We start from the raw sequence: 25,055 nt of genomic DNA, 5'->3' as shown, positions 1-25,055 counted from the left end.
GTGAATATTATTGCACGGATCGGAATACGCGTGGGAGTGTGCGTGTGCGCTATGATATTTTGCAACAGGTTGACGTGATGCGAGTGCTGATAGAGAGAGAGTGAGAGAGAACGAGCGAGAGAGAGAGAGAGAGAGAGGGAGATACAGATAGAGAGTGCAGATCAGTGCCTAATTCACGTCAGCAAACCAGTCAAATCAGAATGGCTTGGTTCAGTGGGGGAGGACCTTGTCTGGAGGAATGCGCAAAAAATTGAATTTGCGACATAGATAGTGTTGATACAACCCCACATTGCTAGAAAACAATGCTAAACACTGGAAAAGGCAATTTATAAGATAGTTCCCCTTTAAGTTTTCTTATTCCCCACTGCCCTCAAACAATCCCAGGTTCCTTGTTAGATCCCAATTTCCATCAAGTGTGTGGTCTCTCACCCACTCTACTCTCTGATCCCTCTCACCCACCCTACCCTCTCTGATCCCTCTCACCCACCCTACCCTCCCTGATCCCTCTCTGATCCCTCTCACCCACCCTACCCTCTCTGATCCCTATCTGATCCCTCTCACCCACCCTACCCTCTCTGATCCCTCTCTGATCCCTCTCACCCACCCTACCCTCTCTGATCCCTCTCACCCACCCTACCCTCCCTGATCCCTCTCTGATCCCTCTCACCCACCCTACCCTCTCTGATCCCTATCTGATCCCTCTCACCCACCCTACCCTCTCTGATCCCTCTCTGATCCCTCTCACCCACCCTACCCTCTCTGATCCCTCTCACCCACCCTACCCTCTCTGATCCCTCTCACCCACCCTACCCTCTCTGATCCCTCTCTGATCCCTCTCACCCACCCTACCCTCTCTGATCCCTCTCACCCACCCTACCCTCTCTGATCCCTCTCATCCACCCTACCCTCTCTGCTCCCTCTCACCCACCCTACCCTCTCTGCTCCCTCTCACCCACCCTACCCTCTCTGCTCCCTCTCACCCACCCTACCCTCTCTGATCCCTCTCAGCCACCCTACCCTCTCTGATCCTTCTCTGATCCCTCTCACCCACCCTACCCTCTCTGATCCCTCTCACCCACCCTACCCTCTCTGATCCCTCTCTGGTCCCTCTCACCCACCCTACCCTCTCTGATCCCTCTCTGGTCCCTCTCACCCACCCTACCCTCTCTGATCCCTCTCTGGTCCCTCTCACCCACCCTACCCTCTCTGATCCCTCTCACCCACCCTACCCTCTCTGCTCCCTCTCACCCACCCTACCCTCTCTGATCCCTCTCATCCACCCTACCCTCTCTGCTCCCTCTCACCCACCCTACCCTCTCTGCTCCCTCTCACCCACCCTACCCTCTCTGCTCCCTCTCACCCACCCTACCCTCTCTGATCCCTCTCACCCACCCTACCCTCTCTGATCCCTCTCTGGTCCCTCTCACCCACCCTACCCTCTCTGATCCCTCTCTGGTCCCTCTCACCCACCCTACCCTCTCTGATCCCTCTCTGATCCCTCTCACCCACCCTACCCTCTCTGATCCCTCTCTGATCCCTCTCACCCACCCTACCCTCTCTGATCCCTCTCTGATTCCTCTCACCCACCCTACCCTCTCTGACCCCTCTCTGGTCCCTCTCTGCTCCCTCTCACCCACCCTACCCTCGCTCTCTCTCTCTCTCCTCTTTCACATCACCACTATTCTTCTCTAATGAATGCTTCTGCCTTGTTTTGACTGGCAGGTCTATGGGGGCGGGGCTTGGCCTGTCACCCGACGACCTGGGAGGGGGCGGGGACGGCCAGAGGAGGAAGAAGAAGCTGTCCAATCGGGGCTTTGAGCGACTCAGCGGCACGCAGGTCAGGGTCCTCTTCGTCCTCTTCGGCCTCCTCTCTTTGTCCTCCGTGCGACTAGAAATAAAAGAGGGCCGCTGTTTTTTTTTGTGTTTGATATTTTCCTTTTGTCGAGCACCATTTTTAATTAGGTGCTGCTACCCCCCCCCCCCCCCCCCCCTAAGAGTCAAATCCCCAGCTCTCCATATTAATATGTTGCTTCTTCTTCTCCTGTTCCTTTTGCTTCCCTGTGTGTGAGCGAGCCAGAGCTCTGTTCCCCTGGCTCTCTGCTGCTGTGACGGGGGCGTAGCTCTCACTCTCTTCCCTCTCTCCTCTCTCTTCTGTACTTCCAGATAAAAGCACAAGGCTGCAGAAAGATTGGCCTCCATGGTGTGCTCAGCGCCAAGCTGGCGGGCGATGTGGTTCAGCTCAAACAGAAAGCCCAGAGGTTGAGGAGTCTATCGGGGACGGGCTCCAGGGACAAGGAGGTCTCCCCCACCAGCTCCACCCTCAAACACAGGGCCCAGGGCACCCCAAAGATTGAGTCCAGGCGCGAATCTGGAGGACAGAGTGACACAGGTAGATTGAAGTGGCTCTTATGTGAGATCTTTGTAATCCGCAATGCATGTACTATCAGGCTTACGCTGTTGAAATGTTAAATGTTAAACAGCGCTGCTTTTGCGTTAGCATTAGGACATTAAAGTAGCTCAGAATGCCGTGTCCGAGTTGAACTGTGATCTGAGTGTTTAACCTCTCTCTCAGCAGCCAGTGCAGACAGTGGCCCTCAGGAGGGCTGGACCGGGCTGGTGCGTCGGGGGAGGAAGAGGGTGTCTGGCGCCCTGAGCCAGGGCTCCTACCGCCTGGGCCAGCCCAGAGCCAGGGTCCTCCGCGGGAGGAGGCAGGGGGAAACGGAAGAGGGAGACAGCACCCCCGCAGAGAGCGACTCCTCAGATCAAGGTGAGTGGCGGAAAGGGGTAGGGGGGTCAAAGGTGATGTACTAATGACCACTCTCCAGGAGACGCTAATAGATGCTAAATGTATATAAACAAGGAAACATCAGAGGGGTAGAAAGCACCTTTGACTGCAGGTTAAGCTGAGCTACTGAAACGCAACCCACGTGAAACCAACCCCCCCACCCGTGACCAGGGGGATCATTTTCATTAATAAAAAATATTATAAAATTATAAAATGTCAGGGTGGTTAAACTCCCACAGTCCTCTCTTGAGCCCCTGCATGCCTTTTGTTAATTTGTTAATCACTCCGAAAGCGATCTCTCTGCCGGTTTTCAGAGGTGAGCGAGAAGGTGTTGATTGAACGTCTCGTAAATGACAGGCGCGGCGGCAGCGCACAGACACCCGACACCTTGGCGGCGGGGCCTTGTTGGCGTGTTTGTTGGCGCAAGACGTGCGGCCACAGCTGTGGACAGCTGCCTGTGAGAGGCTTTGACAACCCCGGAGACAAGCAGGCTCAGCCACAGAGCAGCTAGGGGTCACACAGTGACCCACGCATGCACACACACACACGCACGCACGCACGCACGCACACACACACACACACACACACACACACACACACACACACACACACACACACACACACACACACACACACACACACACACACACACACACACACACACACACACACACACACACACACACACACACACACACACACACACACACACACAGAACTGTATACACACAAATTCACTCACCACTTACACAAACACACTCACTTAGCACACACTCGTACTCTAGTAGCCACACATGTAGGGCCCGGGCCCCAGACCCGAAAAATACCACAGAGGGGAAAACACATCGTAGATCATTTCTGCGAATGGTTAGGGTGTTGTTATTTTTTTATTAATTTTTTTTACCGCAGGAAGTCAACATAATGAAGTGCTTCCAAAACTTCTGGTAGGGAGAATGTTATAAACCTGCACAAAAGAAATGCAGCTTCTTGCATATTCTTGGTATCTAGGGACATCTATGGACCTCAGTGAATGTATTCCCAGTGTCAGACATATTGTGTCTATTACTAGGCTTGCTTAAATTGTGATGAAACAAAGGAGAATATGAATTATGATTTTTCTTTGCATCTTTGACAGTGAATAACACCATGCTAATAATGACCAGACATGAAGATCTGCCACTGATCTTGTTCAGTACCTTCTTGAGATCATGTGTACAAAAAGTCTAAGGAAATGAATAAAGAGAAGATGATTAAACAGAAAGTTCTGTAGATACAGTACTGAATTCTCCCATCTGGACCAATGCAATTTGAAATATTATTATAGAATATAGAATAGCAGGCTTATAAGTTACCTTATTATAGCCAATTCGCACATTTATATATATACATATATTATCTTTCAAATGCCCAAGTTCAATTTGGATTTAGTATCACCAGGCGTGCATAAGAACAGATAATGAAATCTACTGTATAGTACAGTAGCTTTTTTATTTTTATCAGGGTGCAACCATTTTGAAACAATTTTCAAATCTAATTGTTGCTACATGCTAAAAATAGGGAAGAGAAACTAACTGGCATCTTCTGGCCGCCTCAGACCTACTCCTATCCAAGCTCCGGGAGGGTCATCAAAGAGAAGTCGGCTATTCTCAGTCCTTGCCCCACAATGGTGGAATGAACTACCCACCCCAGTTAGGACAGCCGAATCACGTCCAATCTTTCACCGTCGACTAAAGACGCACTTCTTCAACCATTATCTGAAGAAAAAAAAGAAAAAAAAGAAAAAAATTATCTAACCCTAACTAACCGTACTGTCATGCACTTGTCCTAATAAACTAACCTACACTGTAGCACTCAACACTTTGATGAACATTGTTGCTCAGCTGATAGAGTTGTGCCCGATGGCTTGTCGTACAGAACTTGTAAGTCGCTTTGGATAAAAGCGTCAGCTAAATGACTAAATGTAAATGTAAACTGCACTTCAATATATGTCAATAACGTTAAGTGTTGTGGTTTATTATCCCGAATAATAAGAGTTATTAAAAAAATGCATACAGAAGTATGAAGCTTGAAGTGTCGTTCTGAAAAATTCCAACGCTCATCTAAAGCTGTCGGTGTCCTCTACAAAATGGCAGCAAAAAAACTACAATTCCTGACGTTCAAATTTTCCAAAATGGTAGACTTTCGCGAACTAAACAAGACCAAATCGAGAATGAAAATCTATCTAATAACACTTTAACCTATTGGTAAACTAACGTATTGATGATAATATACATTATAACTGCTGTTGTGACATGGTTATGATGTTTATACTTGAATACGTTTGACAAAAAAAACTATACTTTTGTCAAACAGTCTGGAGAGATTGATTTATGACGTGATGTCATTTTGGAACTGGTACCGGTCCCGTCGGGTGGAAGAGGTTAATAAGCTAAATCACAGAGTTGAACAAGAGAAAACCGTCCTAACGGCGATGCGTGAAACACAGTGAAACTGCCCATACGAGTTTGTCTGGTCGGTCATGACCGCTGCCCTGAAATGAAAGGCTATGTTCTAATTTCTAGAGCATAAAATGTGAGCGATACAAATGTAAAACCGTTACATTGCTTGAAATAATGTATTTCCTATTGCCATTTTCTATTATTCACCATGTTTAAACAAGGTGCAGTTTTATCTCACAGCCACAGGATGCCAGTCTTCCATTGTGCAGCTCTAAACCTGATAAATAAAAGCGAGTGCATAACAATGTACTCAATATACTAATATTGTATCATGTGTTTTTTATCTTCAGAAGAGGAAGACGAGGACGGCAGTTATGACAGTGACGAAGGACAAGACATCAAAGCCCAACCCCCCAGAGACATCACCTCACGCTCTGCAATGACTGGTCCAACTCCCTCATCTGTCGTGAAGTTGGAAGCCAATCAGAAAGCCCGGAACAAGAAAGAGAGGCAGGAGCTTTACGGTGAGACAGCCCTTTGAAAAGGACTTACAGAGTTACAGAGCTGGCCCTATTTCCACTGGAAGCATCTGTTTTCTGTTTATCTCGCTGGCTCGTTAGCTCGCTCTAAATCTGTTTCTCTAATTGAACCACACAGGCTCCCAGAGTCTGTCTGGAGCGGAGGGGGACGTCAAGGTGAGGAAGAAGGCCCCCTGTAGGCTGAGCTTGGCTACTGCAGTCAAGCAGCACCATGACGACCACGGGTCACAGGGGGTGAGGAGGCCACGTGGGCCCAGGTCCCAGGAGTCTCGCTGGGGCAGTCTGGGGACCAGAGGCAGCTTCTATCGGAGAAGCATGAGCCTGGCCACCTTCCCTAGCACCAGTGAGAGGCTGAAGAGGGCCACGCGCAAGAGTACCATGCTGAGGGGGCCAATCAATAAGGTTAGCAGGCGGGGAGAAATGTCTGGCAAATGTTACTCTAGACTTGACCCTACACAGACTCTGGTGCACAAGAACTCACACATCACTCATTCTTTTACTAGCACCTTAGATCTCATTTGTATATGCATATTTTATATTTGATATTGATAATCTGCTTAATCTGTTTATTTATACCAGGGTAAACTGGTAATACTCAGTATGGAGTATTGCACATTGAACAGAGTAGACTAGTTAGCTATACATATCTGCACTTGGGGTTGACCTAGGATAGAGTCTATGATACCGGGGGGGGGGGGGTACATATAATGTGTTATTATTATCGACAGAGTATGCATGTCTCACCTGTCCGATCAGATCATCACCTTTATTTATTTATTTTGTATTCATGATTTATCCTGTTCTTTACAATTTATTCTTGTATTCCTATTACCCTGCCTGTACCCCCCCCCCGTGCTGCTATGACCCCTGAATGTTCTCAAGGGAATTAATAAAGGAACCATATCTTATCAATTCCAATGATCATGATCAAGGAGATCTTAACTGGTTACAGTGAAATTGTTTCAGTTGTGTTTACAATAGCCTGGTTATGGAATTTGTTGATAGTGTAAAAACCTTGACTCAACATGCCACGGGTATGATGTTGGGAGATGGTGGAGATTCTGAGATTTTTTAAAACACCAACATATCACAGCTTTCCAGAGACAACGTGACGATGAGTGGGAGATACAAAATAACAAACAAAAAAACTTCTCAACAGCCTCACTCTTCTCAATCTCCATATTGCATAACAAGAGTGCTGCCAACGCTTCTCTTGCTCTCTTGCACTGCGATGAATCACAGCCTGCAGGCCTGTGGAGATCTCTCACACGCTCATCCTGTCCGTCCTCCTCTTCCACAGCGGAGAGGCTGCTGGTCCAGCGGGGCTGCGTCACCGCAAAGTGAGGACAACAACCGAGGGAGGAGGAGCAGGAACAAACAGGTAACCAATAAATAAACCCATTGTCTTACAAGGTTTAGTCGAGTAAAAAATCAGGTTCCGAACACTGAACCATAAAACAAGCTGAGATAAAGAAAGAACTCATTGGATCAACTCCACGTCCTCAAACTGCTCTAGTGATATATACTGTATGTCAATTTGTCCTAGATTGCAAAATCTTAGGAGCGTCGCTGTAAAACAATTGGGGAACACTTAGAACACCGGCCCCCAAAGCGTGTGTGTCCTGTGGGGACAAATGGAGAAGAGAGAAGAAGGGCGTGTTACTCACACCTTCTGCTGAGGCAGAGTGAGATGATGTTAGGGTAGAGATACCAGAAGGGGACATTTACATGTGCTGTGAAGTCCCCCGCTGTTAGTGGCAGCTAAATAATATATTTTCTTGCATCTCTGACAGTATTTCTCACTACTTATCACCTTGGTATTTGTCTCTCTCTGTGTGTCCATCCACCTGTCTGTCTGTCTGTCTGTCTGCCTGTCTGTCTGTCTGTCTGTCTGTCTGTCTGTCTGTCTGTCTGTCTGTCTGTCTGTCTGTCTGTCTGTCTGTCTGTCTGTCTGTCTGTCTGTCTGTCTGTCTGTCTATATACATCTATCTATTGTTCCTCTATCCATCTGCCATCCACCTTCCCATCTGTTCATCCATCCATCAATCAATCCATCCATCCACCACATACACTCACACCCACCCATCCATCCATCCGTCCATCCATCCATCCACCCATCCACCACCTACACCCATCCACCCATCCATCCATCCCTCTCTCCCTCTATCATTCCTCCAGCCAAAGGGACGAGCGGTGAGCAGGCTGTTGGAGAGCTTTGCAGCAGATGAAGGCTTTCAGATGGATGACAGCAGTTTCTCCGATGGGGATGATGACAACAGTCCTCCATACAGCCACAAAAGCCCTGCAGGTGAGAGAGCATCGTCCTCGTATGCCTCCACTACTGCTTCTACAAGAAAATTAAATTGGTGACAGCACCACATGGCAACAGAAATGGCCCTAGGAAAAATATACATTTGAGTATTTAGAGTTAATTTAAAATTCTGGCCCTGCTATGTGCTTTTAGGTTAGAAACAATTGGCAAAATAATTGGTCTGAAAAACTAAAACTGTGGTTTAAAGATTTAAACTGATAGATAGATACTATAGATACTAAAGATATTAAAGATACTATAGATATTATAGATACTAAAGATATTAAAGATACTATAGATAGTATAGATACTAAAGATATTAAATATACTATAGATACTAAAGATATTAAATATACTATAGATACTAAAGATATTAAATATACTATAGATACTATAGATATTAAAGATACTATAGATACAATAGATATACAAAATACTATAGATATTAAATATACTATAGATACTAAAGATACTATAGATATTAAAGATACTATAGATACTATAGATACTAAAGATACTATATATACTAAAGATATTAAATATACTAAATATACGATAGATATTAATGATACTATAGATATTAAAGATAATATAGATACTATAGATACTAAAGATATTAAAGATACTAAATATACTATAGATATTAAAGATACTATAGATATTAAAGATACTATAGATACTAAAGATACTATATATACTAAAGATATTAAATATACTAAATATACGATAGATATTAATGATACTGGAACAACATGGTTGAAATGCACAGTGAGAGCAAAAAGAAAGGTCTTCTTCTTCCTGTTCGCAAATATTAGGCCATGTGCCAAGATGTGGTGTTTCAGTGGTGTTGAAACGACGGCCCTGTTGTGTGTCTCTCCAGCTCCAGTCTGCGTCCTGAACAAACTGCTCCTGATTGATGGACTCAAGGTGCTGATCTCCAAGGAGGATGAGCTTCTCTATGCTGCCAGGGTCCACACACTGGAACTGCCTGACATGTAAGCACATACACACACACAACTAAGGCTGAGACAATATGCCATTTGGAAGAATAGATAAATCGGGACAAAATTATCGATAAATATAGATATTTTTTATTATTATTATAAATAAAAATAAAAATATATATATTAATATATATATATATATATATATATATATAATCACAACACAAACACAAACTTAAATTATATATTTTTCGGTCTCGACTCCCGGAGAGTCAGCATTGCCTTGGCTTGGCTGATCGCTATACTAACTCGTTTGGCTTAGTTAGGGGGAGGGAAGCCGTGGGTGTTTTGGACAGCGACCCCTACAGTTCGGTCGGGGCGCCTGCACAGCGAGGGTAGGATCTGGAGAAAGGTAGTGTGACCTTCCACACGTTACACTCTCCCGGTGAGAATCTGCGCTGCCAGGCTGGCTGCCGGCTGGCTGCACATGTGTCGGAGGAAAGCATGTGCCAGTCTCCGGCCTCCCGGACCAACAGTAGGGGGGGTGTGTGCAACAACCAGGAAGGGGGTTGGGAATTGGCATAACGACTAACAGTGAGGGAGAAAAATATGAAAAAAGGAGGGGGAAAAAGATTACAAAAAAATTCTTTTTTTACGAAAAACGTATTTAAAGTATATATATTTTTTTAGACATGCAAAAAACAACTATAAGTGACGCCACTTATTGATTTCACGCAGTTATCGATAATTATCGATAAGTGGGCTCTGCCTTACACACAACCACACACTCACCCAACCACACACACAACCGCAGACACAGCCGCATACACTGATTTCTCTGTGGTGACTTGGTGTGAAGGCCTCTGTCACTGTTGGCACCCATAAGTCTTCCCACCCCAGCAGGAGGCCACCCCCCCTTCCCTCCCTCCATCTCTCTCTCTCTTTTACACACTGTAACACCATGTCTCCCAATAGCTCAGTTGGAATGGTGAGGAGTATTGATAAGTCCTCTCTGGCTCACACAGCCAAACACAAATGGCAGAGTGGGAGGAAAGCATGACAAGGGAAGCAACACAAGCAGGCATGCATAATACAGCCTCTCTCTCTCTCTCTCTCTCCTGCTCTGCTCTGTTTTCCAGCTTTAGCATTGTTATCGACGGCGAGAGGGGAAACCGCCCTCGAATCTACTCACTGGAACAACTGCTACAGGAAGCGGTATGTTTTCTCCATTCTGTTTTTTCAAGCCAACCCATGATACAACATTATATATAGTTCAATGGATACAACACTAGAGCCAAACAAACCCCTGATAGAACCTTATATTTAGTTCAATGGATGAGATTTCAGATCAGATTTCAGACTATTTTATGTATGTACATTATTTTTATGTACATACATTCAGAAAAACATGAGATGCTTGTTTTTCCCGGCTCCTCAATACATAGTAGATTTGTAGAAAACAATATACAACGATCTATACAAATTATACAATACAAGGTAAAAAAAACAGTGGATAAATAAGAAAAATATATTATTCTATAGTGTATAGTGTATAGCAGCAGTGTGTGTGTGTGTCACTTAAGGTGCTCTTGTGTATGCACATGTGATATTTTAGAGTCTGTCCGTCAGTGGTCCGTTTGCTCGGTGGAAGTAGCTGTTCAGTGTTCTTTTGGAACTGAGACTGCAGTACCGTCTGCCAGACGGCATGAGCTCAGACAGTTGGTGGTTTGGGTGGCTGGGGTCTTTCAGGATCCTGTGTGCCTTGCTGACACACCACTCTGTGAATATACTGTTTATGGTGGGTAGCTTGCATCCACAGATCTTTTAGGTCGTTCGCACTTGTAAGATTCTGATCAAACTGGCCAGTATCACGTCTTCGTCTGTTTGGCCCTCCATCCAATTCCTCTGCGTTGTGTACTTTTAATGGTCCTGACGTCTCCGATACTGGTAGATAAGATCCTTATCTCCCCCCGTTAGTGCAATCCATAAACCATCCTAATTCTCCACTTCAGTAAGAATTCGACACTCCGACACCGTGAGATACCTTATGAGGAAAAGCGTTGTTTTATTGCTATAAACAGAACCTCATAATCAGATGTTATCAGATGTTATCAAATTGTATCGTCCTTGAAGAGTCTATTCTAATGATCTTTCGGTGTGTTCGTCTATCGTCCTTTTGTGATTCAGTCCAATAGTGTTCAGGCCTGTTCGTTAGCCTAACCATCCTCGTGGTTTGGGTGGCTGGGGTCTTTCAGGATCCTGTGTGCCTTGCTGACACACCACTCTGTGAATATACTGTTTATGGTGGGTAGCTTGCATCCACAGATCTTTTAGGTCGTTCGCACTTGTAAGATTCTGATCAAACTGGCCAGTATCACGTCTTCGTCTGTTTGGCCCTCCATCCAATTCCTCTGCGTTGTGTACTTTTAATGGTCCTGACGTCTCCGATACTGGTAGATAAGATCCTTATCTCCCCCCGTTAGTGCAATCCATAAACCATCCTAATTCTCCACTTCAGTAAGAATTCGACACTCCGACACCGTGAGATACCTTATGAGGAAAAGCGTTGTTTTATTGCTATAAACAGAACCTCATAATCAGATGTTATCAGATGTTATCAAATTGTATCGTCCTTGAAGAGTCTATTCTAATGATCTTTCGGTGTGTTCGTCTATCGTCCTTTTGTGATTCAGTCCAATAGTGTTCAGGCCTGTTCGTTAGCCTAACCATCCTCGTGGTAGCCGAAGCTACTGGTGATGTGGCATTTCCCCCCCCCCCCCCCCCCCCCCCCCCCCCCCCCCCCCCCCCCCCCCCCAATGAGAGGAGAGAGTGTCGTCTGTGTGATCTCAGTCCTACTCGCTCTTGGTCTGATTCTAGTCTGAGTCAGATTCTAGTCTGCCTTACACCCGGAAACACCGTTCGACTCATAGATGTTCGTCGTCGCAACGACGGCCCCGCCTTCTGGTTGTCATGCGACGTGTTGTCATGACAACTGCATAACCTTTAACACTAATAAACTCACGTTTCATTAAGATGAACCTCTCTCCCTCCTGCCCTGGGAGACAGTACACTCTAATCTCAGATGTTCTTCCAAGGAATTCATAACAAAACCCTCGCTGACGCGGCCTGTGCCTGTGAAACCACTGGTTCCACCACCGTCAATATCACCGTCTTCCATGCACATTTCACCGTTTTAGCTGTGGTCACCTCCCCCCAATCTATACATCACATACATTGAATAAACCCCGTTTTCTCTCATTCCCCCCTTTGATTCTCAATCAACTTTCAGAATCAACAGACTACTTGGTTTTTCAATTAATTATACACCAAAAATAGACTCATAACAATGAGGGCCCCGCCGTCTGCTGTTCCATTACCCGCATCACACCCAAACCAGAAAGGATAAACAACGGTCATGGAGGAGAGAGAGAGAGAGAGACAGAGAAAAACACAGATTGCAACTTTCCAAACGACACACCTAAACTGATGGAATGCCATTCTCTGCAGCAATTTGATAGTTGGTATTAGGTTAAGATGATACAATGTAAGGCATGCTCCAGCGGTCAGGAGGCGAACCAGCGCTGTAGGGGAAACAGCGCTCCGATCAAAAATGTGAGTTCACTGTGCACACGGTTGTTTTGATCTTTTAAGCCAAATAAAAACGAATAGATAGTGCATCCGTAAATAAGGAGCGACAGAGAAGCCAGCTGTAATAATATGAACAGAGAGCCATGGTGTTTTGAAAATCGAGGGTGTTATCAACAGGATAGAATGAAAAACAAACGGGGCAGGCTGCACGGGTTCTGGTGTTGGGAGTGTAAATGCAGGAGGAGAAAGGGGGGGGGGGGGGTGCTGAACCAGACTGAAATCTGTTATGGCGGGATTGTTATGACAAGACTGTCGCCTGAGACGGCCCACCTTAAACTGGTCGCTGTGGTCTCAAGACGGCCGGAATTTGTCGTAGCGGGAGGAAAGTCGATCGGGTGTTTACCTTAAACTGTGTATTATGTCCGATAAGCAAGAGTTTAGTCCGGGAGAAGCGTCCCCTGATATGGAGGAAAACAGCAGTGTTTTTAGGCCTTGGAAGGAAGGGCAGCGTTTGTTTGTTTGTTTGAGAGAGTAGCCATTATGAGCGAGTCAAGATGGCCGCAAAAGGGACCACGAGGAGATAACAACAGATAAAGAACCAGGAAGTGACACGTCAACTAAAACACCATGGAGGAGGAGTAGGTCGCCACCTAGTGGCGGAGGGGGGGTAGTGCTGGGGAGTTTTCATTACCCATAGGGGAATATTTAGATATAGGCCTGTACGACCATCTAGTGGCGGAGTGGGGGAGTGATTCAATAGTCAATCTAATGAGCACAGAGAGTGGATTATTATTATAATAATAATATTAGATATAGTTTAATTATACAATGGATTAAATAAGAATTGCACAGAAAGATGGTGCAGTTATTTGAATGGGTTAATTATGGAATTAAAGAGGGAGTTTGAATTCCAGTGGGGCCTTCTCACACCTAATAAATAGGCAGAGTCTTGAGGGGACACGTCACCAGAAAGAACTGCCGCGCGCTGGGGGTCACCCGTGGGACAAACGTAGAGCGCCGAGTGGGTATCGTTTAGCTGCTGGTGTCACGCCGGAAGACAACAAAACAGGGAACAGCCCTGTAGGATTAGATATGGGTGTTGAGAAGGTGGTAGACTAATAGCAAAACAAGGGAAGTCGAATGGACAGACGACTGCCGGTTTTTTATCGCGTCGTTTCAGTTTCAGAGCAGTTAGAAAAGCCCCCGTTTTGATATAAAAAACAGCTCATTCTGGAGCATTCTATGAAAATCGTCTTTTAGTGGAATATTCCACAACGTTGATATTCGTCGGCCTTTTTATGAATCGTTTTCAAATAAACGCTAGATGATCAATATTATACGTGCACGCAAGCACATTACGGCCTCGCACTGATAATCGCTCCGTTGATTTCCTCACAGACTTTTACAGTGAAACCGAAAGAAGACATTTCACAAAACAGCTTATAACTTCATCAAACTTACTCCGATTATCCTACCACTGATAACATAGAGTCCTTACCTGACATCAGATGGTATCCAACTGGTATATTCCAATTCCTGATCACCATTAGAAAAAATCGATACGTGTATGGATCCAACGCGACACTGTAGATCTCCATGATCCGCGGGGATCTGAGGCTCCAGAATGAACTGTGGTAACCCCGGCTGGATCAGTGAACTGGAAAATGTGGAGTACCGGATTTTTTTCCCCATTCATTTTCATTGAGTCCATTCCAAAATCACTTATGTCATCTGGGAGACGACAGGGGGCGCTTTTTTCCACAGTGATCACCGGCGCAGCTCGGCTATACTCGGGTAGGCTCGGGTGATGCAATAATTTTTCAGATCGCAAAAAAATAAAAATAATTCAGAGAAATCTCGTGAGTGGCACGCAACCACCTATAAAAAAACCTGAGAAATCTCGTGAGTGGCACTGAAAGAGTTAACACTTTCAGTGCCCAGCAGGGGGCGCACATTTAGTGCTTGAATGCCCACCATCCACTTCAATGTTAGCATTAATATCGCCTAATCTATGTTTTCAATTATGGCTATGTGTTACGAATCGGCATGACAGAAGAACCCAGTATGCGGATTGACAGGAGAAAGGAGACAGTGGTTGCTCTTCTCAACAGTGTTCTTTTAATATCAGAACTCAAGGCAGGAGCAAGGCAGGGAAATATATAATACAAAACAAAAGGTACAGCGGCGCTGGCGCTAACTACAAACACAGACTGAGATACGAAAACAAAGATGACAAAACAGAATACTAATATAACTTACTGAGATTCAATACAACAGCAGGGCAAGGCAGACGACAGCAAGGTACAAACCGGAACGGGGAACACGGAGGAATGACGCCACAAAGGAAGTGGGAACAGGTCACCCTAATATATACTCAGACTAATTACAATGATTACAAATGATCAACAGCTGGGGGAAGAAGACACTAGAACTAATATAATACAAAATACAATACAACAATCATGGAACAAGGACTAGGCTAAATACAAAACACAGATAAGAATGCTAACACAGAACACACCTAAACAGACAACACTTGTAATAAAGACACTAATTGCCACAGTAGAGTGTTATTGATTTGAGCACACAAGATCAGAGTTGAGTGCATTGTCTGCAGGTGACCGCTAGATGGCGGTATGACACAGCTGTCAACTCTCTGCCTGGGGCATTCTCTCTCCCAGACATGAGTTGATCTTGGAGCGTGACAGCTATGTGTCTAATCTGCCCGTCGCTTATCAATGACTCATTTTCCAGTCAACATTGTCGAAGCAGATTGTTTTTTTATCGGTTCATTTCCGTTTTATAGCATTTTGAAAAGCCCTCGTTTTCAAGGGGAAAAAGAATCCGTGATAAACGCCCTGTACTGTAATATTCTAGAACATTGTAATTTTTCGGCCTATTTATGAATCGTTTTCAAATAAATGCTAGATTATCGATAGTATATGTGTACGTATGCACGCTGGTGCCGCAAGCTGAAAATCGATTATCTTAGTTCCTGATCGTTCGCACAGTCAAACAGCCATATCACATATAGGGGAAACGCTTATATCTCCGTGAAAACAGGTCTGATTATCCTAAGACTGGTCAAATAGATTCCTTACCTGAGATCAGATGGTATCCAAATGGATTGTTCCAATTCCTGATCGCCATTCCAAAAATCGATCCTTTTATTGATCCAACGTGTATACTGTAAAACACATATTACACGCTGTGCTGAGGGTCCACAATTAATCTGATCGGCTCCGGTTACATGCGTGAGAAGTAAAATGTGGATTCCGGATTTTTTTTTCTCATCCATTTTTATTAAAGGGGAACTATTTTACTATTTCTTTCACTATTTGGGCACTTTTACACAATTCCTGTGAGTCTATGGAACACCTCTGTAATATATATATTTTTTTTATTCATTGTTTTGTATTTCTAATCAAGTCCTCAAAAACAGCATTTTTCTACCTCAAGATCTTAAGCCGTTTTGAGCCTGGGCTCCTAAACCACTGCGGAGCGTCGTCTTCACCTGAACATTAACATGCAGCGGTGACTATATGACATCACATATAGGCACATTTTCAAACGACTCAGTTCAGTGAGGGTGAATATTGTGAGAGGAGAATTGGAAGAATGCGCCAATATGAGAATTTTGAAACATAGATCATATTAATATAAGTTCACATAGCTAGGAAACAATGCTAAACACTCAAAAAGGCCATTTATAAGATAGTTCCCCTTTAAGTCCAATCCAAAAGGGTGCATTACCATCTGGGAGACGATAGGGGGTGCTTTTTTCACATCTGAGCGCCTGGTGGGGCTGGTGTACCAACGGTAGACTCGGTTGATGAAATATGAATTCAGATCGCTAATAAAAAAAATAAAACAAGAATTCTTGTGATGGGCATTCAGGGGGCGGGCTGATAACCCGAGATATCTCGTGATGGGCATTCAAAGTGTTAAAAGGCATACAGACACGTTACCAAGAAGTGAATTCACCTCTTGGTATAGTGGTCTGCGATGTCGCCTGTGGCGCGGGAGACCGGGGTTCGAGACTCGCTCAGGGCAATCCCTTAACAGGGGTCGAACTGTAACACAACGCAGTGATGGCAATATGAGAGCGGCACCACTGTAGCCGCTCTCGTATTCACTTCTTGGTAACGTGTCTGTATGCCTTGCCTTTTAACACTTTCCGGCTATGTGTCTACTGTAATACGACCGTCGCTTATCAATGACTTGTTTGCAGTCAACATTGTCTAAACGGATTGTTTTTTAATCGGTTCATTTCCGTTTTATACCATTTTGAAAAAAACTTGTTTTTTGAAACTTTCAGAAAAAAAAGAGATTCTGCAGGAATCACGCTTTACTGTAATACACAAAACACGTTGTAATTTTTCTGCCTATTTATGAATCGTTTTCAAATAAACGCTAGATTATCGATAGTATATGTGTACTTATGCACGCTATAGAAGCGGGCTGAAAAATCGATTATCTTATTTCCTGATCAGCTACACACACTCACAGCCACACACACACATATGGGACACGTTGATATATAGGTGAAAACAGCTCTGATTATCCCAATACTGGTCAAATAGATTCCTTACCTCAGATCAGATGTTCTCCAAAAAGATTATTCCAATTCCTGATCGCCATTCCAAATATCGATCGCGTTTATTGATCCACCGCTGGGTGGTCGAAAGACATATTCCACGCTGTTCTGATGGTGGGCGATGACTGGGATCGTCTCCGGTTACTTGCCTGACAAGTCAAATGTGGATTCCGGACTCTTTTTTCCCCATGCGTTTCATTCAGTGCAATCCAATGGGGTGCAGTACCATCCGGAGAGACGATAGGGGGCGGTATTTTCCCTGTTCGAACTCAGACAGATCCCCACTGGTAACGTGAGGCTAGATTGATGAAAAATGAATGGAAATCGATAATAAAAAAAATAACGATTAAAAACGATATTTCTCGGGGCGCCCCAGTGGCGAACCACATAGCGCGCTCAGCCGCGACACGGCCGACCCGGGTTCGACTCCCGAACCCGTCGTTATTTGCCGAATGTCTTCCCGCCCACTCTGTCTCCCATTCCTCCTCTGTCTCTCTCTACTGGACTGCCCAGTAGCAATAAAGCGATAAAACGCAAAAAAAAAAATCTTAAAAAAAAAAAAACGATATTTCTCATCGGCTGGCACTCAACGGTTGGCATGAACTAACGAGAAATCTCGTCTCTGGCACTCAAAGTGTTAAGGGGGAGTGAGTTTAACTTGCAGTACCGCTAACGTCCACAGTCACTTCACAACACTTGAAGTCCATCGTGACTGGATATACTCGCGGTACCTCCATTACACTTATATATAGTTCAAACTAAAGGATACAACACTCTACTTTTCTTCTTAATCAAGCTTTTAAGGATCCGTCTCTCTCCCTGTTCATCCATTTTGCACCCTTCATGTCTTTCTGTATTGTCTGTATATCTTCCTTTCTGTCTGTTTCTCTCTATATATTCTCTCCCAACTATCTCTCCCGCTCTCTGTCTCTCTCTCATCCTCCCTTAGTTTCTATCCCTCTTGGGGTCATTCAGGCCATCTAAACCTGGACAGATGGGAAGTAGGGTCCTTGGGTTTTGTGCGTGCGTGTGCGCGTGCATTTGTGAGCATCCTGTTAAACCAACTCTCTGTGTGGGATAATCCCACTAACACCTGGACCCATTCATGTTTTCATGGAGTTTGAATAGGAGATGATGTGGAACCCAAGCACATGCTGATCAAGCTCATGGAGCTGGCTAAGAGTTTCTATAGCTTCATGACCTCTCATATCATAACTTCTTAACTCCCGGGGTGCTTATTTTTTTTTTAAGGCCCAAACCACACAAGTGTGCAGGTTTGTGTTAATCTTTTATAATTCTCACGCAGCTCCATGTTAAGCTTACATTGCAGTTTATCTAAGTCATCCATGAAATTGGACTTAATTATACGCTGTATCACCATTAATTTGCATTTAGGTAAACCTGTGCTTCCTGGTGTACTTTGCATCACAGGCAAGGAGGGGGCGTGCTGGTGTTTAGTGTAACCAGTGACTTTTGGCCCACATTCTGCTGGCATCCCGGCGTATGAACCAATAACAGCTGGGTCACCTCACACCAAAACCCTCATACCCACATCTCCTCCCACTGTATACCAGAAAATACCATACAAAATACCATGGCAAATAATACCATACCAAATACCAGCACAAAGGGAGCAAAAACACAGCAATCACATTCAGATGTCCTGGGATGTCCCCAAGGAGAGGGGACGAGCGACGCATTCCTGTGAGTTGTGGTGTAACAGCTGATCTTGTAAACAACAAGGAGTAAGACAGTTCAGCAGAGTAATGGTGACACAACTAGTTGCTTCTGGCTGCTCCTGACATTTTGTTACTCCCAGGAGAGGGGAGAGTGGAGTATGAGTAGAGGGCAACGGCAGTGTTGCAAAACATTTCTTTAGAAACACGGTTTAATTAGTTTCAGCAGCACATGTGTCCTACGAGTGTAGATGACCTCGTCACTCACGACGGATCTGTGTTAGGACAGCCGAAACCCGTCCAATCTTTCGCCATCGACTAAAGATGCATTTCTTCAACCATTATCTGAAATAACCCTAACTAACCTTACTGTCATGCACTTGTCCATACTAACCTACACTGTAGCAGTCAACACTTTGATGAACATTGTTACTCAGCTGATAAAGTTGTGCCCTTCCTGATGACTTGTCGTACAGAACTTGTAAGTCGCTTTGGATAAAAGCGTCAGCTAAATGACTAAATGTAAATGTAATGTAAATGTGTTCTGCTGCTGATCATCCACACACACACGCACGCACGCAGGCACGGCACGCACGCACACACACACACACACACACACACACACACACAGACAGACACACACACACACACAAACACACACACACACACACACACACACACACACACACACACACACACACACACACACACACACACACACACACACACACACTCAGTCGTACTCACTTTCATGTCCAGTTGTCCAGTAATAATAAAAAAAAAATTAAAGGAGTTTCCCTCACAGCCTTGTCTCCACCACCACCACCACACAGCCATTTCCCAACTATCCCGGGTTATTTAGCTGCACAGCGCTCTTGGCAGCTGGAGCCTTCCTTGTGTAAACAGCCATCAGATAGCAGCTGGCTCTAATTACGCTATACTTCCACTTTCTTGTCTTTCATTTCATCCAACAGCCATTTATTTGACTCCGACACCAATACCTCAATATTCACTGAGTAAGGGCCCACAGTCACATGCACACACGCACACACACGCACACACGCACACGCACACACACACACACACACACACACACACACACACACACACACACACACACACACACACACACACACACACACACACACACACGTATGCATGCAATGTCACACATACACACACACACATATATACATGCAATCTCACACACACACAGGCACTTAGTGCATGCATGGACACACATTCGGACACACACACACACACACACACACACACACACACACACACACACACACACACACACACACACACACACACACACACACACACACACACACACACACACACACACACACACACACACACACACACACACACACACACTTGATCAGTCAAAGGGTCTCTTGCCATGACAACAGTAAATGAAAGCAACCTGTAAGGGGCCCCAGAGAGTGTCGGATGCAGGGCCTCGCCTGCATTGTTGGAGGGAGGATCTGGCAACCTGCAATCACAAACCCCCCATTCAGGCCTTCTTTAGTATTACTCAGCAAGTCAGGATTTACTGCATCATGGCTTCCGCTCTTTTCAGCCCTGACTGGCACATTGGCATGAGATAAGTGCCGCTTGGAAACGTGGCGTGGTGGCTGTGGCCACGCACAATGTCCACTTGCTCTGTCTCACTCTGTGCGTGTGTGTGTGTGTGTGTGTGTGTGTGTGTGTGTGTGTGTGTGTGTGCACATGGCGCTGCTTGTAATGAATGTTAATCATGTTTGGGTTTGCCTTGCAGGTCCTGGATGTGCGTCCAGACACAGAGGCCGTGCTCGGCGAGGGGACCAGGGTGTGCGCCCACTGGAGCCAGCGGTCCCGCTGCTTATACCCTGGCTACGTTCGTCGAGGTGAGACAACTACCTCGCCGTTCTGTTTCTTCCCTTCCCGTCTAGATGTCGTCATTTAGCAGGTGGCGTTGATGCTTTCGTTTGGCTTTCGGATGATCGTGTGGATAATCTCCGGTCTTTCTCATATCACAGCTCACACAGGAAAACCGTTGTCCTATTTCTCTTGCAGGCGGTTCGTCTGATGAAGCGAAACAAGGAGGAGTGATGGTGGAGTTTGACGATGGAGACAGAGGGAGGATCTCCCTCCCCAACATCCGCCTCTTGCCCCCAGGATACCAGATAAACTGTGAGTGTCGCTCTGGTGAGACGGCTTTTCCCCCACGTTACCACGTCTATCTCTATAATTAAATGTTAAATGGTTTCATGATTAAGATGTCAACTACCATAATAACCTCTCTCCTTCTGAAGGTGGGGAGTCGTCGCCCGGCCTCCTAGTCTCCAGTGGGGTGACAGCCAGGAGGAGCTCCAGTCTGGAGCAGGCCCCCCTCAGTGAAAGACCCTCTGACAGGCTCACTAACATCAACACTGACATCAACAACCACAACCCGGCCATCCCCAAGAGGAAACCAGGTACGAATTCAGTGACGCTTCATAGTTTGACAAAGAAAATGTTGTCAATTTGAAGAAAGGGTTTGCACACAAATGATCAACAGAAAATGATAGTAGTAGTAGACCACATTCCAGTAAGGAAATGAATAAGAAGCGGCAGATGAAAATGTGATGTTGACGTGCTGTGTTTTTGCTCAATTCTAGGTAGACCTAAAGGTTCTGGGAAGAAGCAGAGGCTACAGCAGCAGCAGCAGCAGCAAGCTGAGACCGTCAATAAAAGCCCTCCACCTGTCCTGGGCTGGCCATCCATGGTTGTCCCCCGGAAGAGAACCTCCGACAATCTGTTCCAGCTCAATGGAACGCCCAGGAAGGCCCAGAGGGGGAGGGACCTGTTCCCCCAGCTCCAGACCCAGCCTCTGGCTTCCACACCGGCTAAAGGCCTGTTCAGCAGCAGCTCCTTTGAGGTGGACTCATTCAGCAGCATCGCTAATGGTTACTCCTCCTTTTGTAGCCAGGCCACAGGGGCGGGAACAATGATGTCCCTGGGCCCCAGGAGCGGGCCCTACGGCCAAAAGCGCAGGCAGGATGAGCTGGGTATGCCACGGAGCAAGAAGACCGGACAGGAGTTTCAGGTCAAGCTCGATCACGAGGGAGTGACCTCCCCAAAGACGAAGAACAGCAAGGCTCTGCTGCTGCTGGGAGGAGCAGGGTTTGGATCCAAGAGTGTGAGTGGTATTCCCAGGCCAGAGGCCTATTCCCACCCGGTCCTGCTGGTCAAGGACAACAGGAAGGGAGGGTCCTCCAGGGCAGAGCTCCTGCCGAAGGGAGCCCCTCCACAGAGGAAGCCCCCCTCCCTGGCCATGGGGGAGTACGGAGATCTGGGGTTCAGCTCCCACCGAGACTGCCACAGCTCCTATTCTGACCTGGACGACGAAGAGGAGGAAGAGGAGGAGGCGAGGAGGAGGACTGCGCTGGCTGCAGCAGCATCGGGAGGGCTGAGGACGGCCAGCCGCTTCCTCTCACGTCTCTCCGTCTCCTCCTCCTCCTCCGGCTCCTCCAGCTCCTCGTCCTCCGGCTCACTCTCCAGCTCCAGCCTCTGCTCCTCTGACAACGACTCCTCCTACAGCTCGGAGGATGAGGAGAGCTCCACCTTAATGCTGCAGAGCTGCCTCTCCTCCTCCCACCGAGGGCTGCTGCAGCCGCCCGAGCCCCCCACCACCTCGGGGCCTCCGCGCCAACACTCTTTTGTGGCCAAAGCTGTGGCCGTGTCCAATGCAAAGGTAGGTCCTGCCGATCACGTCGCCAGCAGCAAGTCTCTGAAGCGGAAGGAGTGTAGTGGCTCCGCTTCGAAACCCTCCAAAGAGCTGGTGAAGAGGCCCAGGATGCTGTCCGATAGCAGCCCCATACCCAGGCCCAAGATGTCCTCCTTCCTCTCAGGACGACAGCTGTGGAGGTGGTCAGGAAATCCCACACAGGTGAGAATAGCACAGTCACAACAACAATTAGTTACAATATGTCATGATAAAGGCGGCTGGGTGGCGCAGCGGACATTGCACTCATCACCAACGCAAGAGACACCGGGTTCGACTCTGGCTGTCGGCGTTGCCTCCGGCTTTGGCCAGCCGTCATACTAACTCAATTGGCAGAGTTAGCGGGTGGAAGTAGATGGGTGGTAATCTGGACGTTGTGGACAGCGACTCCTACAGGTCGGTTGGGGACGCCTGCACAGCAGAGACAGGAAATGGCGGGGGTAGTGTGAGCCTAGGGCTGGGCGATATGACCAAAAACGTTATCGCGATAAAATTATAAAATTATTTTCATATAACTCGATATCGATAATTATCGTCGATATAATGTCTGTCAAGTTTAATTAACTTATTATGCCCGGCGCCGATACGCGGGCTGACTTGTTTTGCTGCTGTGAATGTCTCGAGAGTCGAATTGATGTCGTCATCAGTCCGCGCACGTTAGCAGAGCGGAGTATCTCAAGCGGAGTATCTCATGACTCAAAAATTACCCTAAAATACTCTGTTCCGCCCAATTCATTGCAACGACGTCCACCGTATACCCCACACTACTATAACAGTTACCCTCAGAATTCAAAACACACACCAACTCGGCAGGTAACCTGTGAAATAGCGGCGTGCAAGCTAATTAGCCATAGCCAGCCCCGTTTCCAAGCGGAGTATTTCATGACAATGTACTAAAAAATGACCCTAAAATACTCTGTTCCGCCCAATTCATTGCAACGACGTCCACCGTATACCCCACACTACTATAACAGTTACCCTCAGAATTCAAAACACACACCAACTCGGCAGGTAACCTGTGAAATAGCGGCGTGCAAGCTAATTAGCCATAGCCAGCCTCGTTTCCAAGCGGAGTATTTCATGACAATGTACTAAAAAATGACCCTAAAATACTCTGTTCCGCCCAATTCATTGCAACGACGTCCACCGTATACCCCACACTACTATAACAGTTACCCTCAGAATTCAAAACACACACCAACTCGGCAGGTAACCTGTGAAATAGCGGCGTGCAAGCTAATTAGCCATAGCCAGCCTTGTTTACCGAGTCCTACCTCCTTCCTCTATCGGCCATCTCCTTCACCGATTAGTTGTTAGTGCGTGTGCTCATATCCAAGCTTGGAAAATCGATATATCGAAACTTTGCGACCACGTTTCATGTTTATTTCGAGGAAATAATTTATCGCGATAGTTATCGTTATCGTTTTATCGCCCAGCCCTATGTGAGCCTCCCACACGTTACACCTCGCCAATGAGAGTCCGCGCTGGCAGGTGAAAAGATGTGACAGGCTGCCTCCTCGTGTATCGGAGGGCACACGTGATGCAAGGCTTCTATCCTCCCTACAACCGGCCAGTGGGGGGCATATGCGAGCAACGTTCAAGACGGGGAGGGGAGAAATTGGCACAGTGGAATTGGGATGGGAGAAAAACAGAAAAAGAGGAGAAAAAGTGGATAAAAAAAGAATATGTCATGATAATGGCCAGGATGCTTTCCTGTTTAAATTACCTGGGATCACAATTACTATTGAGTATTGCTTAGATTGGTCATGTCATGAATGTGCTTTTATCTCTATAGTCATATAAAGTAGAAAAGACCGTAGTCCTTTATGGCAGGGTATCCTGCCCACTTAGAATCAGCCTCCATATGTCTGGGGTTCATTTAAGATCAAGAGTGAATGATGTGAAATTAATTCTAAATTATGAAAAAGTGAAACTGATGTTCACAAATCACAAATGTTCTTTCAGTTAGATTGTTAGGCTACTTCTGCTCATGCAACCTTCATCCCCATCAACTTGCAACCCACCTGGTTTGAAAACCACTGTGCGATTCTACACTAGTTGACAAAAAACCTGGTTTTCCACAGAGGCGTGGTCTAAAGGGCAAGGCCAGGAAGCTTTTCTACAAGGCTGTGGTGAGGGGCAGGGACACGGTGAGGGTGGGGGACTGTGCCGTCTTTCTGTCTGCTGGACGGCCCCAGCTTCCCTATGTGGGTCGCATTGAGAACCTCTGGGAGTCCTGGACCGCCAGCATGGTGGTTAAAGTGAAGTGGTTTTACCACCCCGAGGAGACCAAGCTGGGCAAGAGGCACCGTGACGGCAAGGTAAGGTCGGAGGATACAGTTTCATACACTTACTATAGGCTTGACAATCTGAAAAATGTATACCTTGAGACGTATCACTTAGTTGGTTTAAGTACAACGAAG

General features: G+C 46.2%; 1 protein-coding gene across 1 annotated transcript in view; it reads left to right on the top strand.

Moving 5' to 3' along the window:
* bahcc1a (BAH domain and coiled-coil containing 1a) overlaps positions 1–25,055 on the top strand; it is a gene marked incomplete at its 5' end in the record, with an annotated part of 128,374 nt that overhangs the window by 100,864 nt on the left and 2,455 nt on the right. The window contains 14 exon segments of the mRNA XM_084329126.1: positions 1,723–1,837; positions 2,164–2,389; positions 2,576–2,767; positions 5,574–5,747; positions 5,881–6,164; positions 7,063–7,143; positions 7,941–8,070; positions 8,954–9,068; positions 10,157–10,232; positions 20,665–20,773; positions 20,943–21,074; positions 21,182–21,343; positions 21,527–22,797; positions 24,717–24,953. Coding sequence (XP_084185252.1) covers positions 1,723–1,837; positions 2,164–2,389; positions 2,576–2,767; positions 5,574–5,747; positions 5,881–6,164; positions 7,063–7,143; positions 7,941–8,070; positions 8,954–9,068; positions 10,157–10,232; positions 20,665–20,773; positions 20,943–21,074; positions 21,182–21,343; positions 21,527–22,797; positions 24,717–24,953 — 3,304 coding nt within the window.

This window comes from Notolepis coatsorum (genome assembly GCF_963971535.1).
Source record: "Notolepis coatsorum genome assembly, chromosome: 14".
Taxonomy (NCBI): domain Eukaryota; kingdom Metazoa; phylum Chordata; class Actinopteri; order Aulopiformes; family Paralepididae; genus Notolepis; species Notolepis coatsorum.
This window is presented reverse-complemented; position numbering and strand designations above follow the sequence as displayed.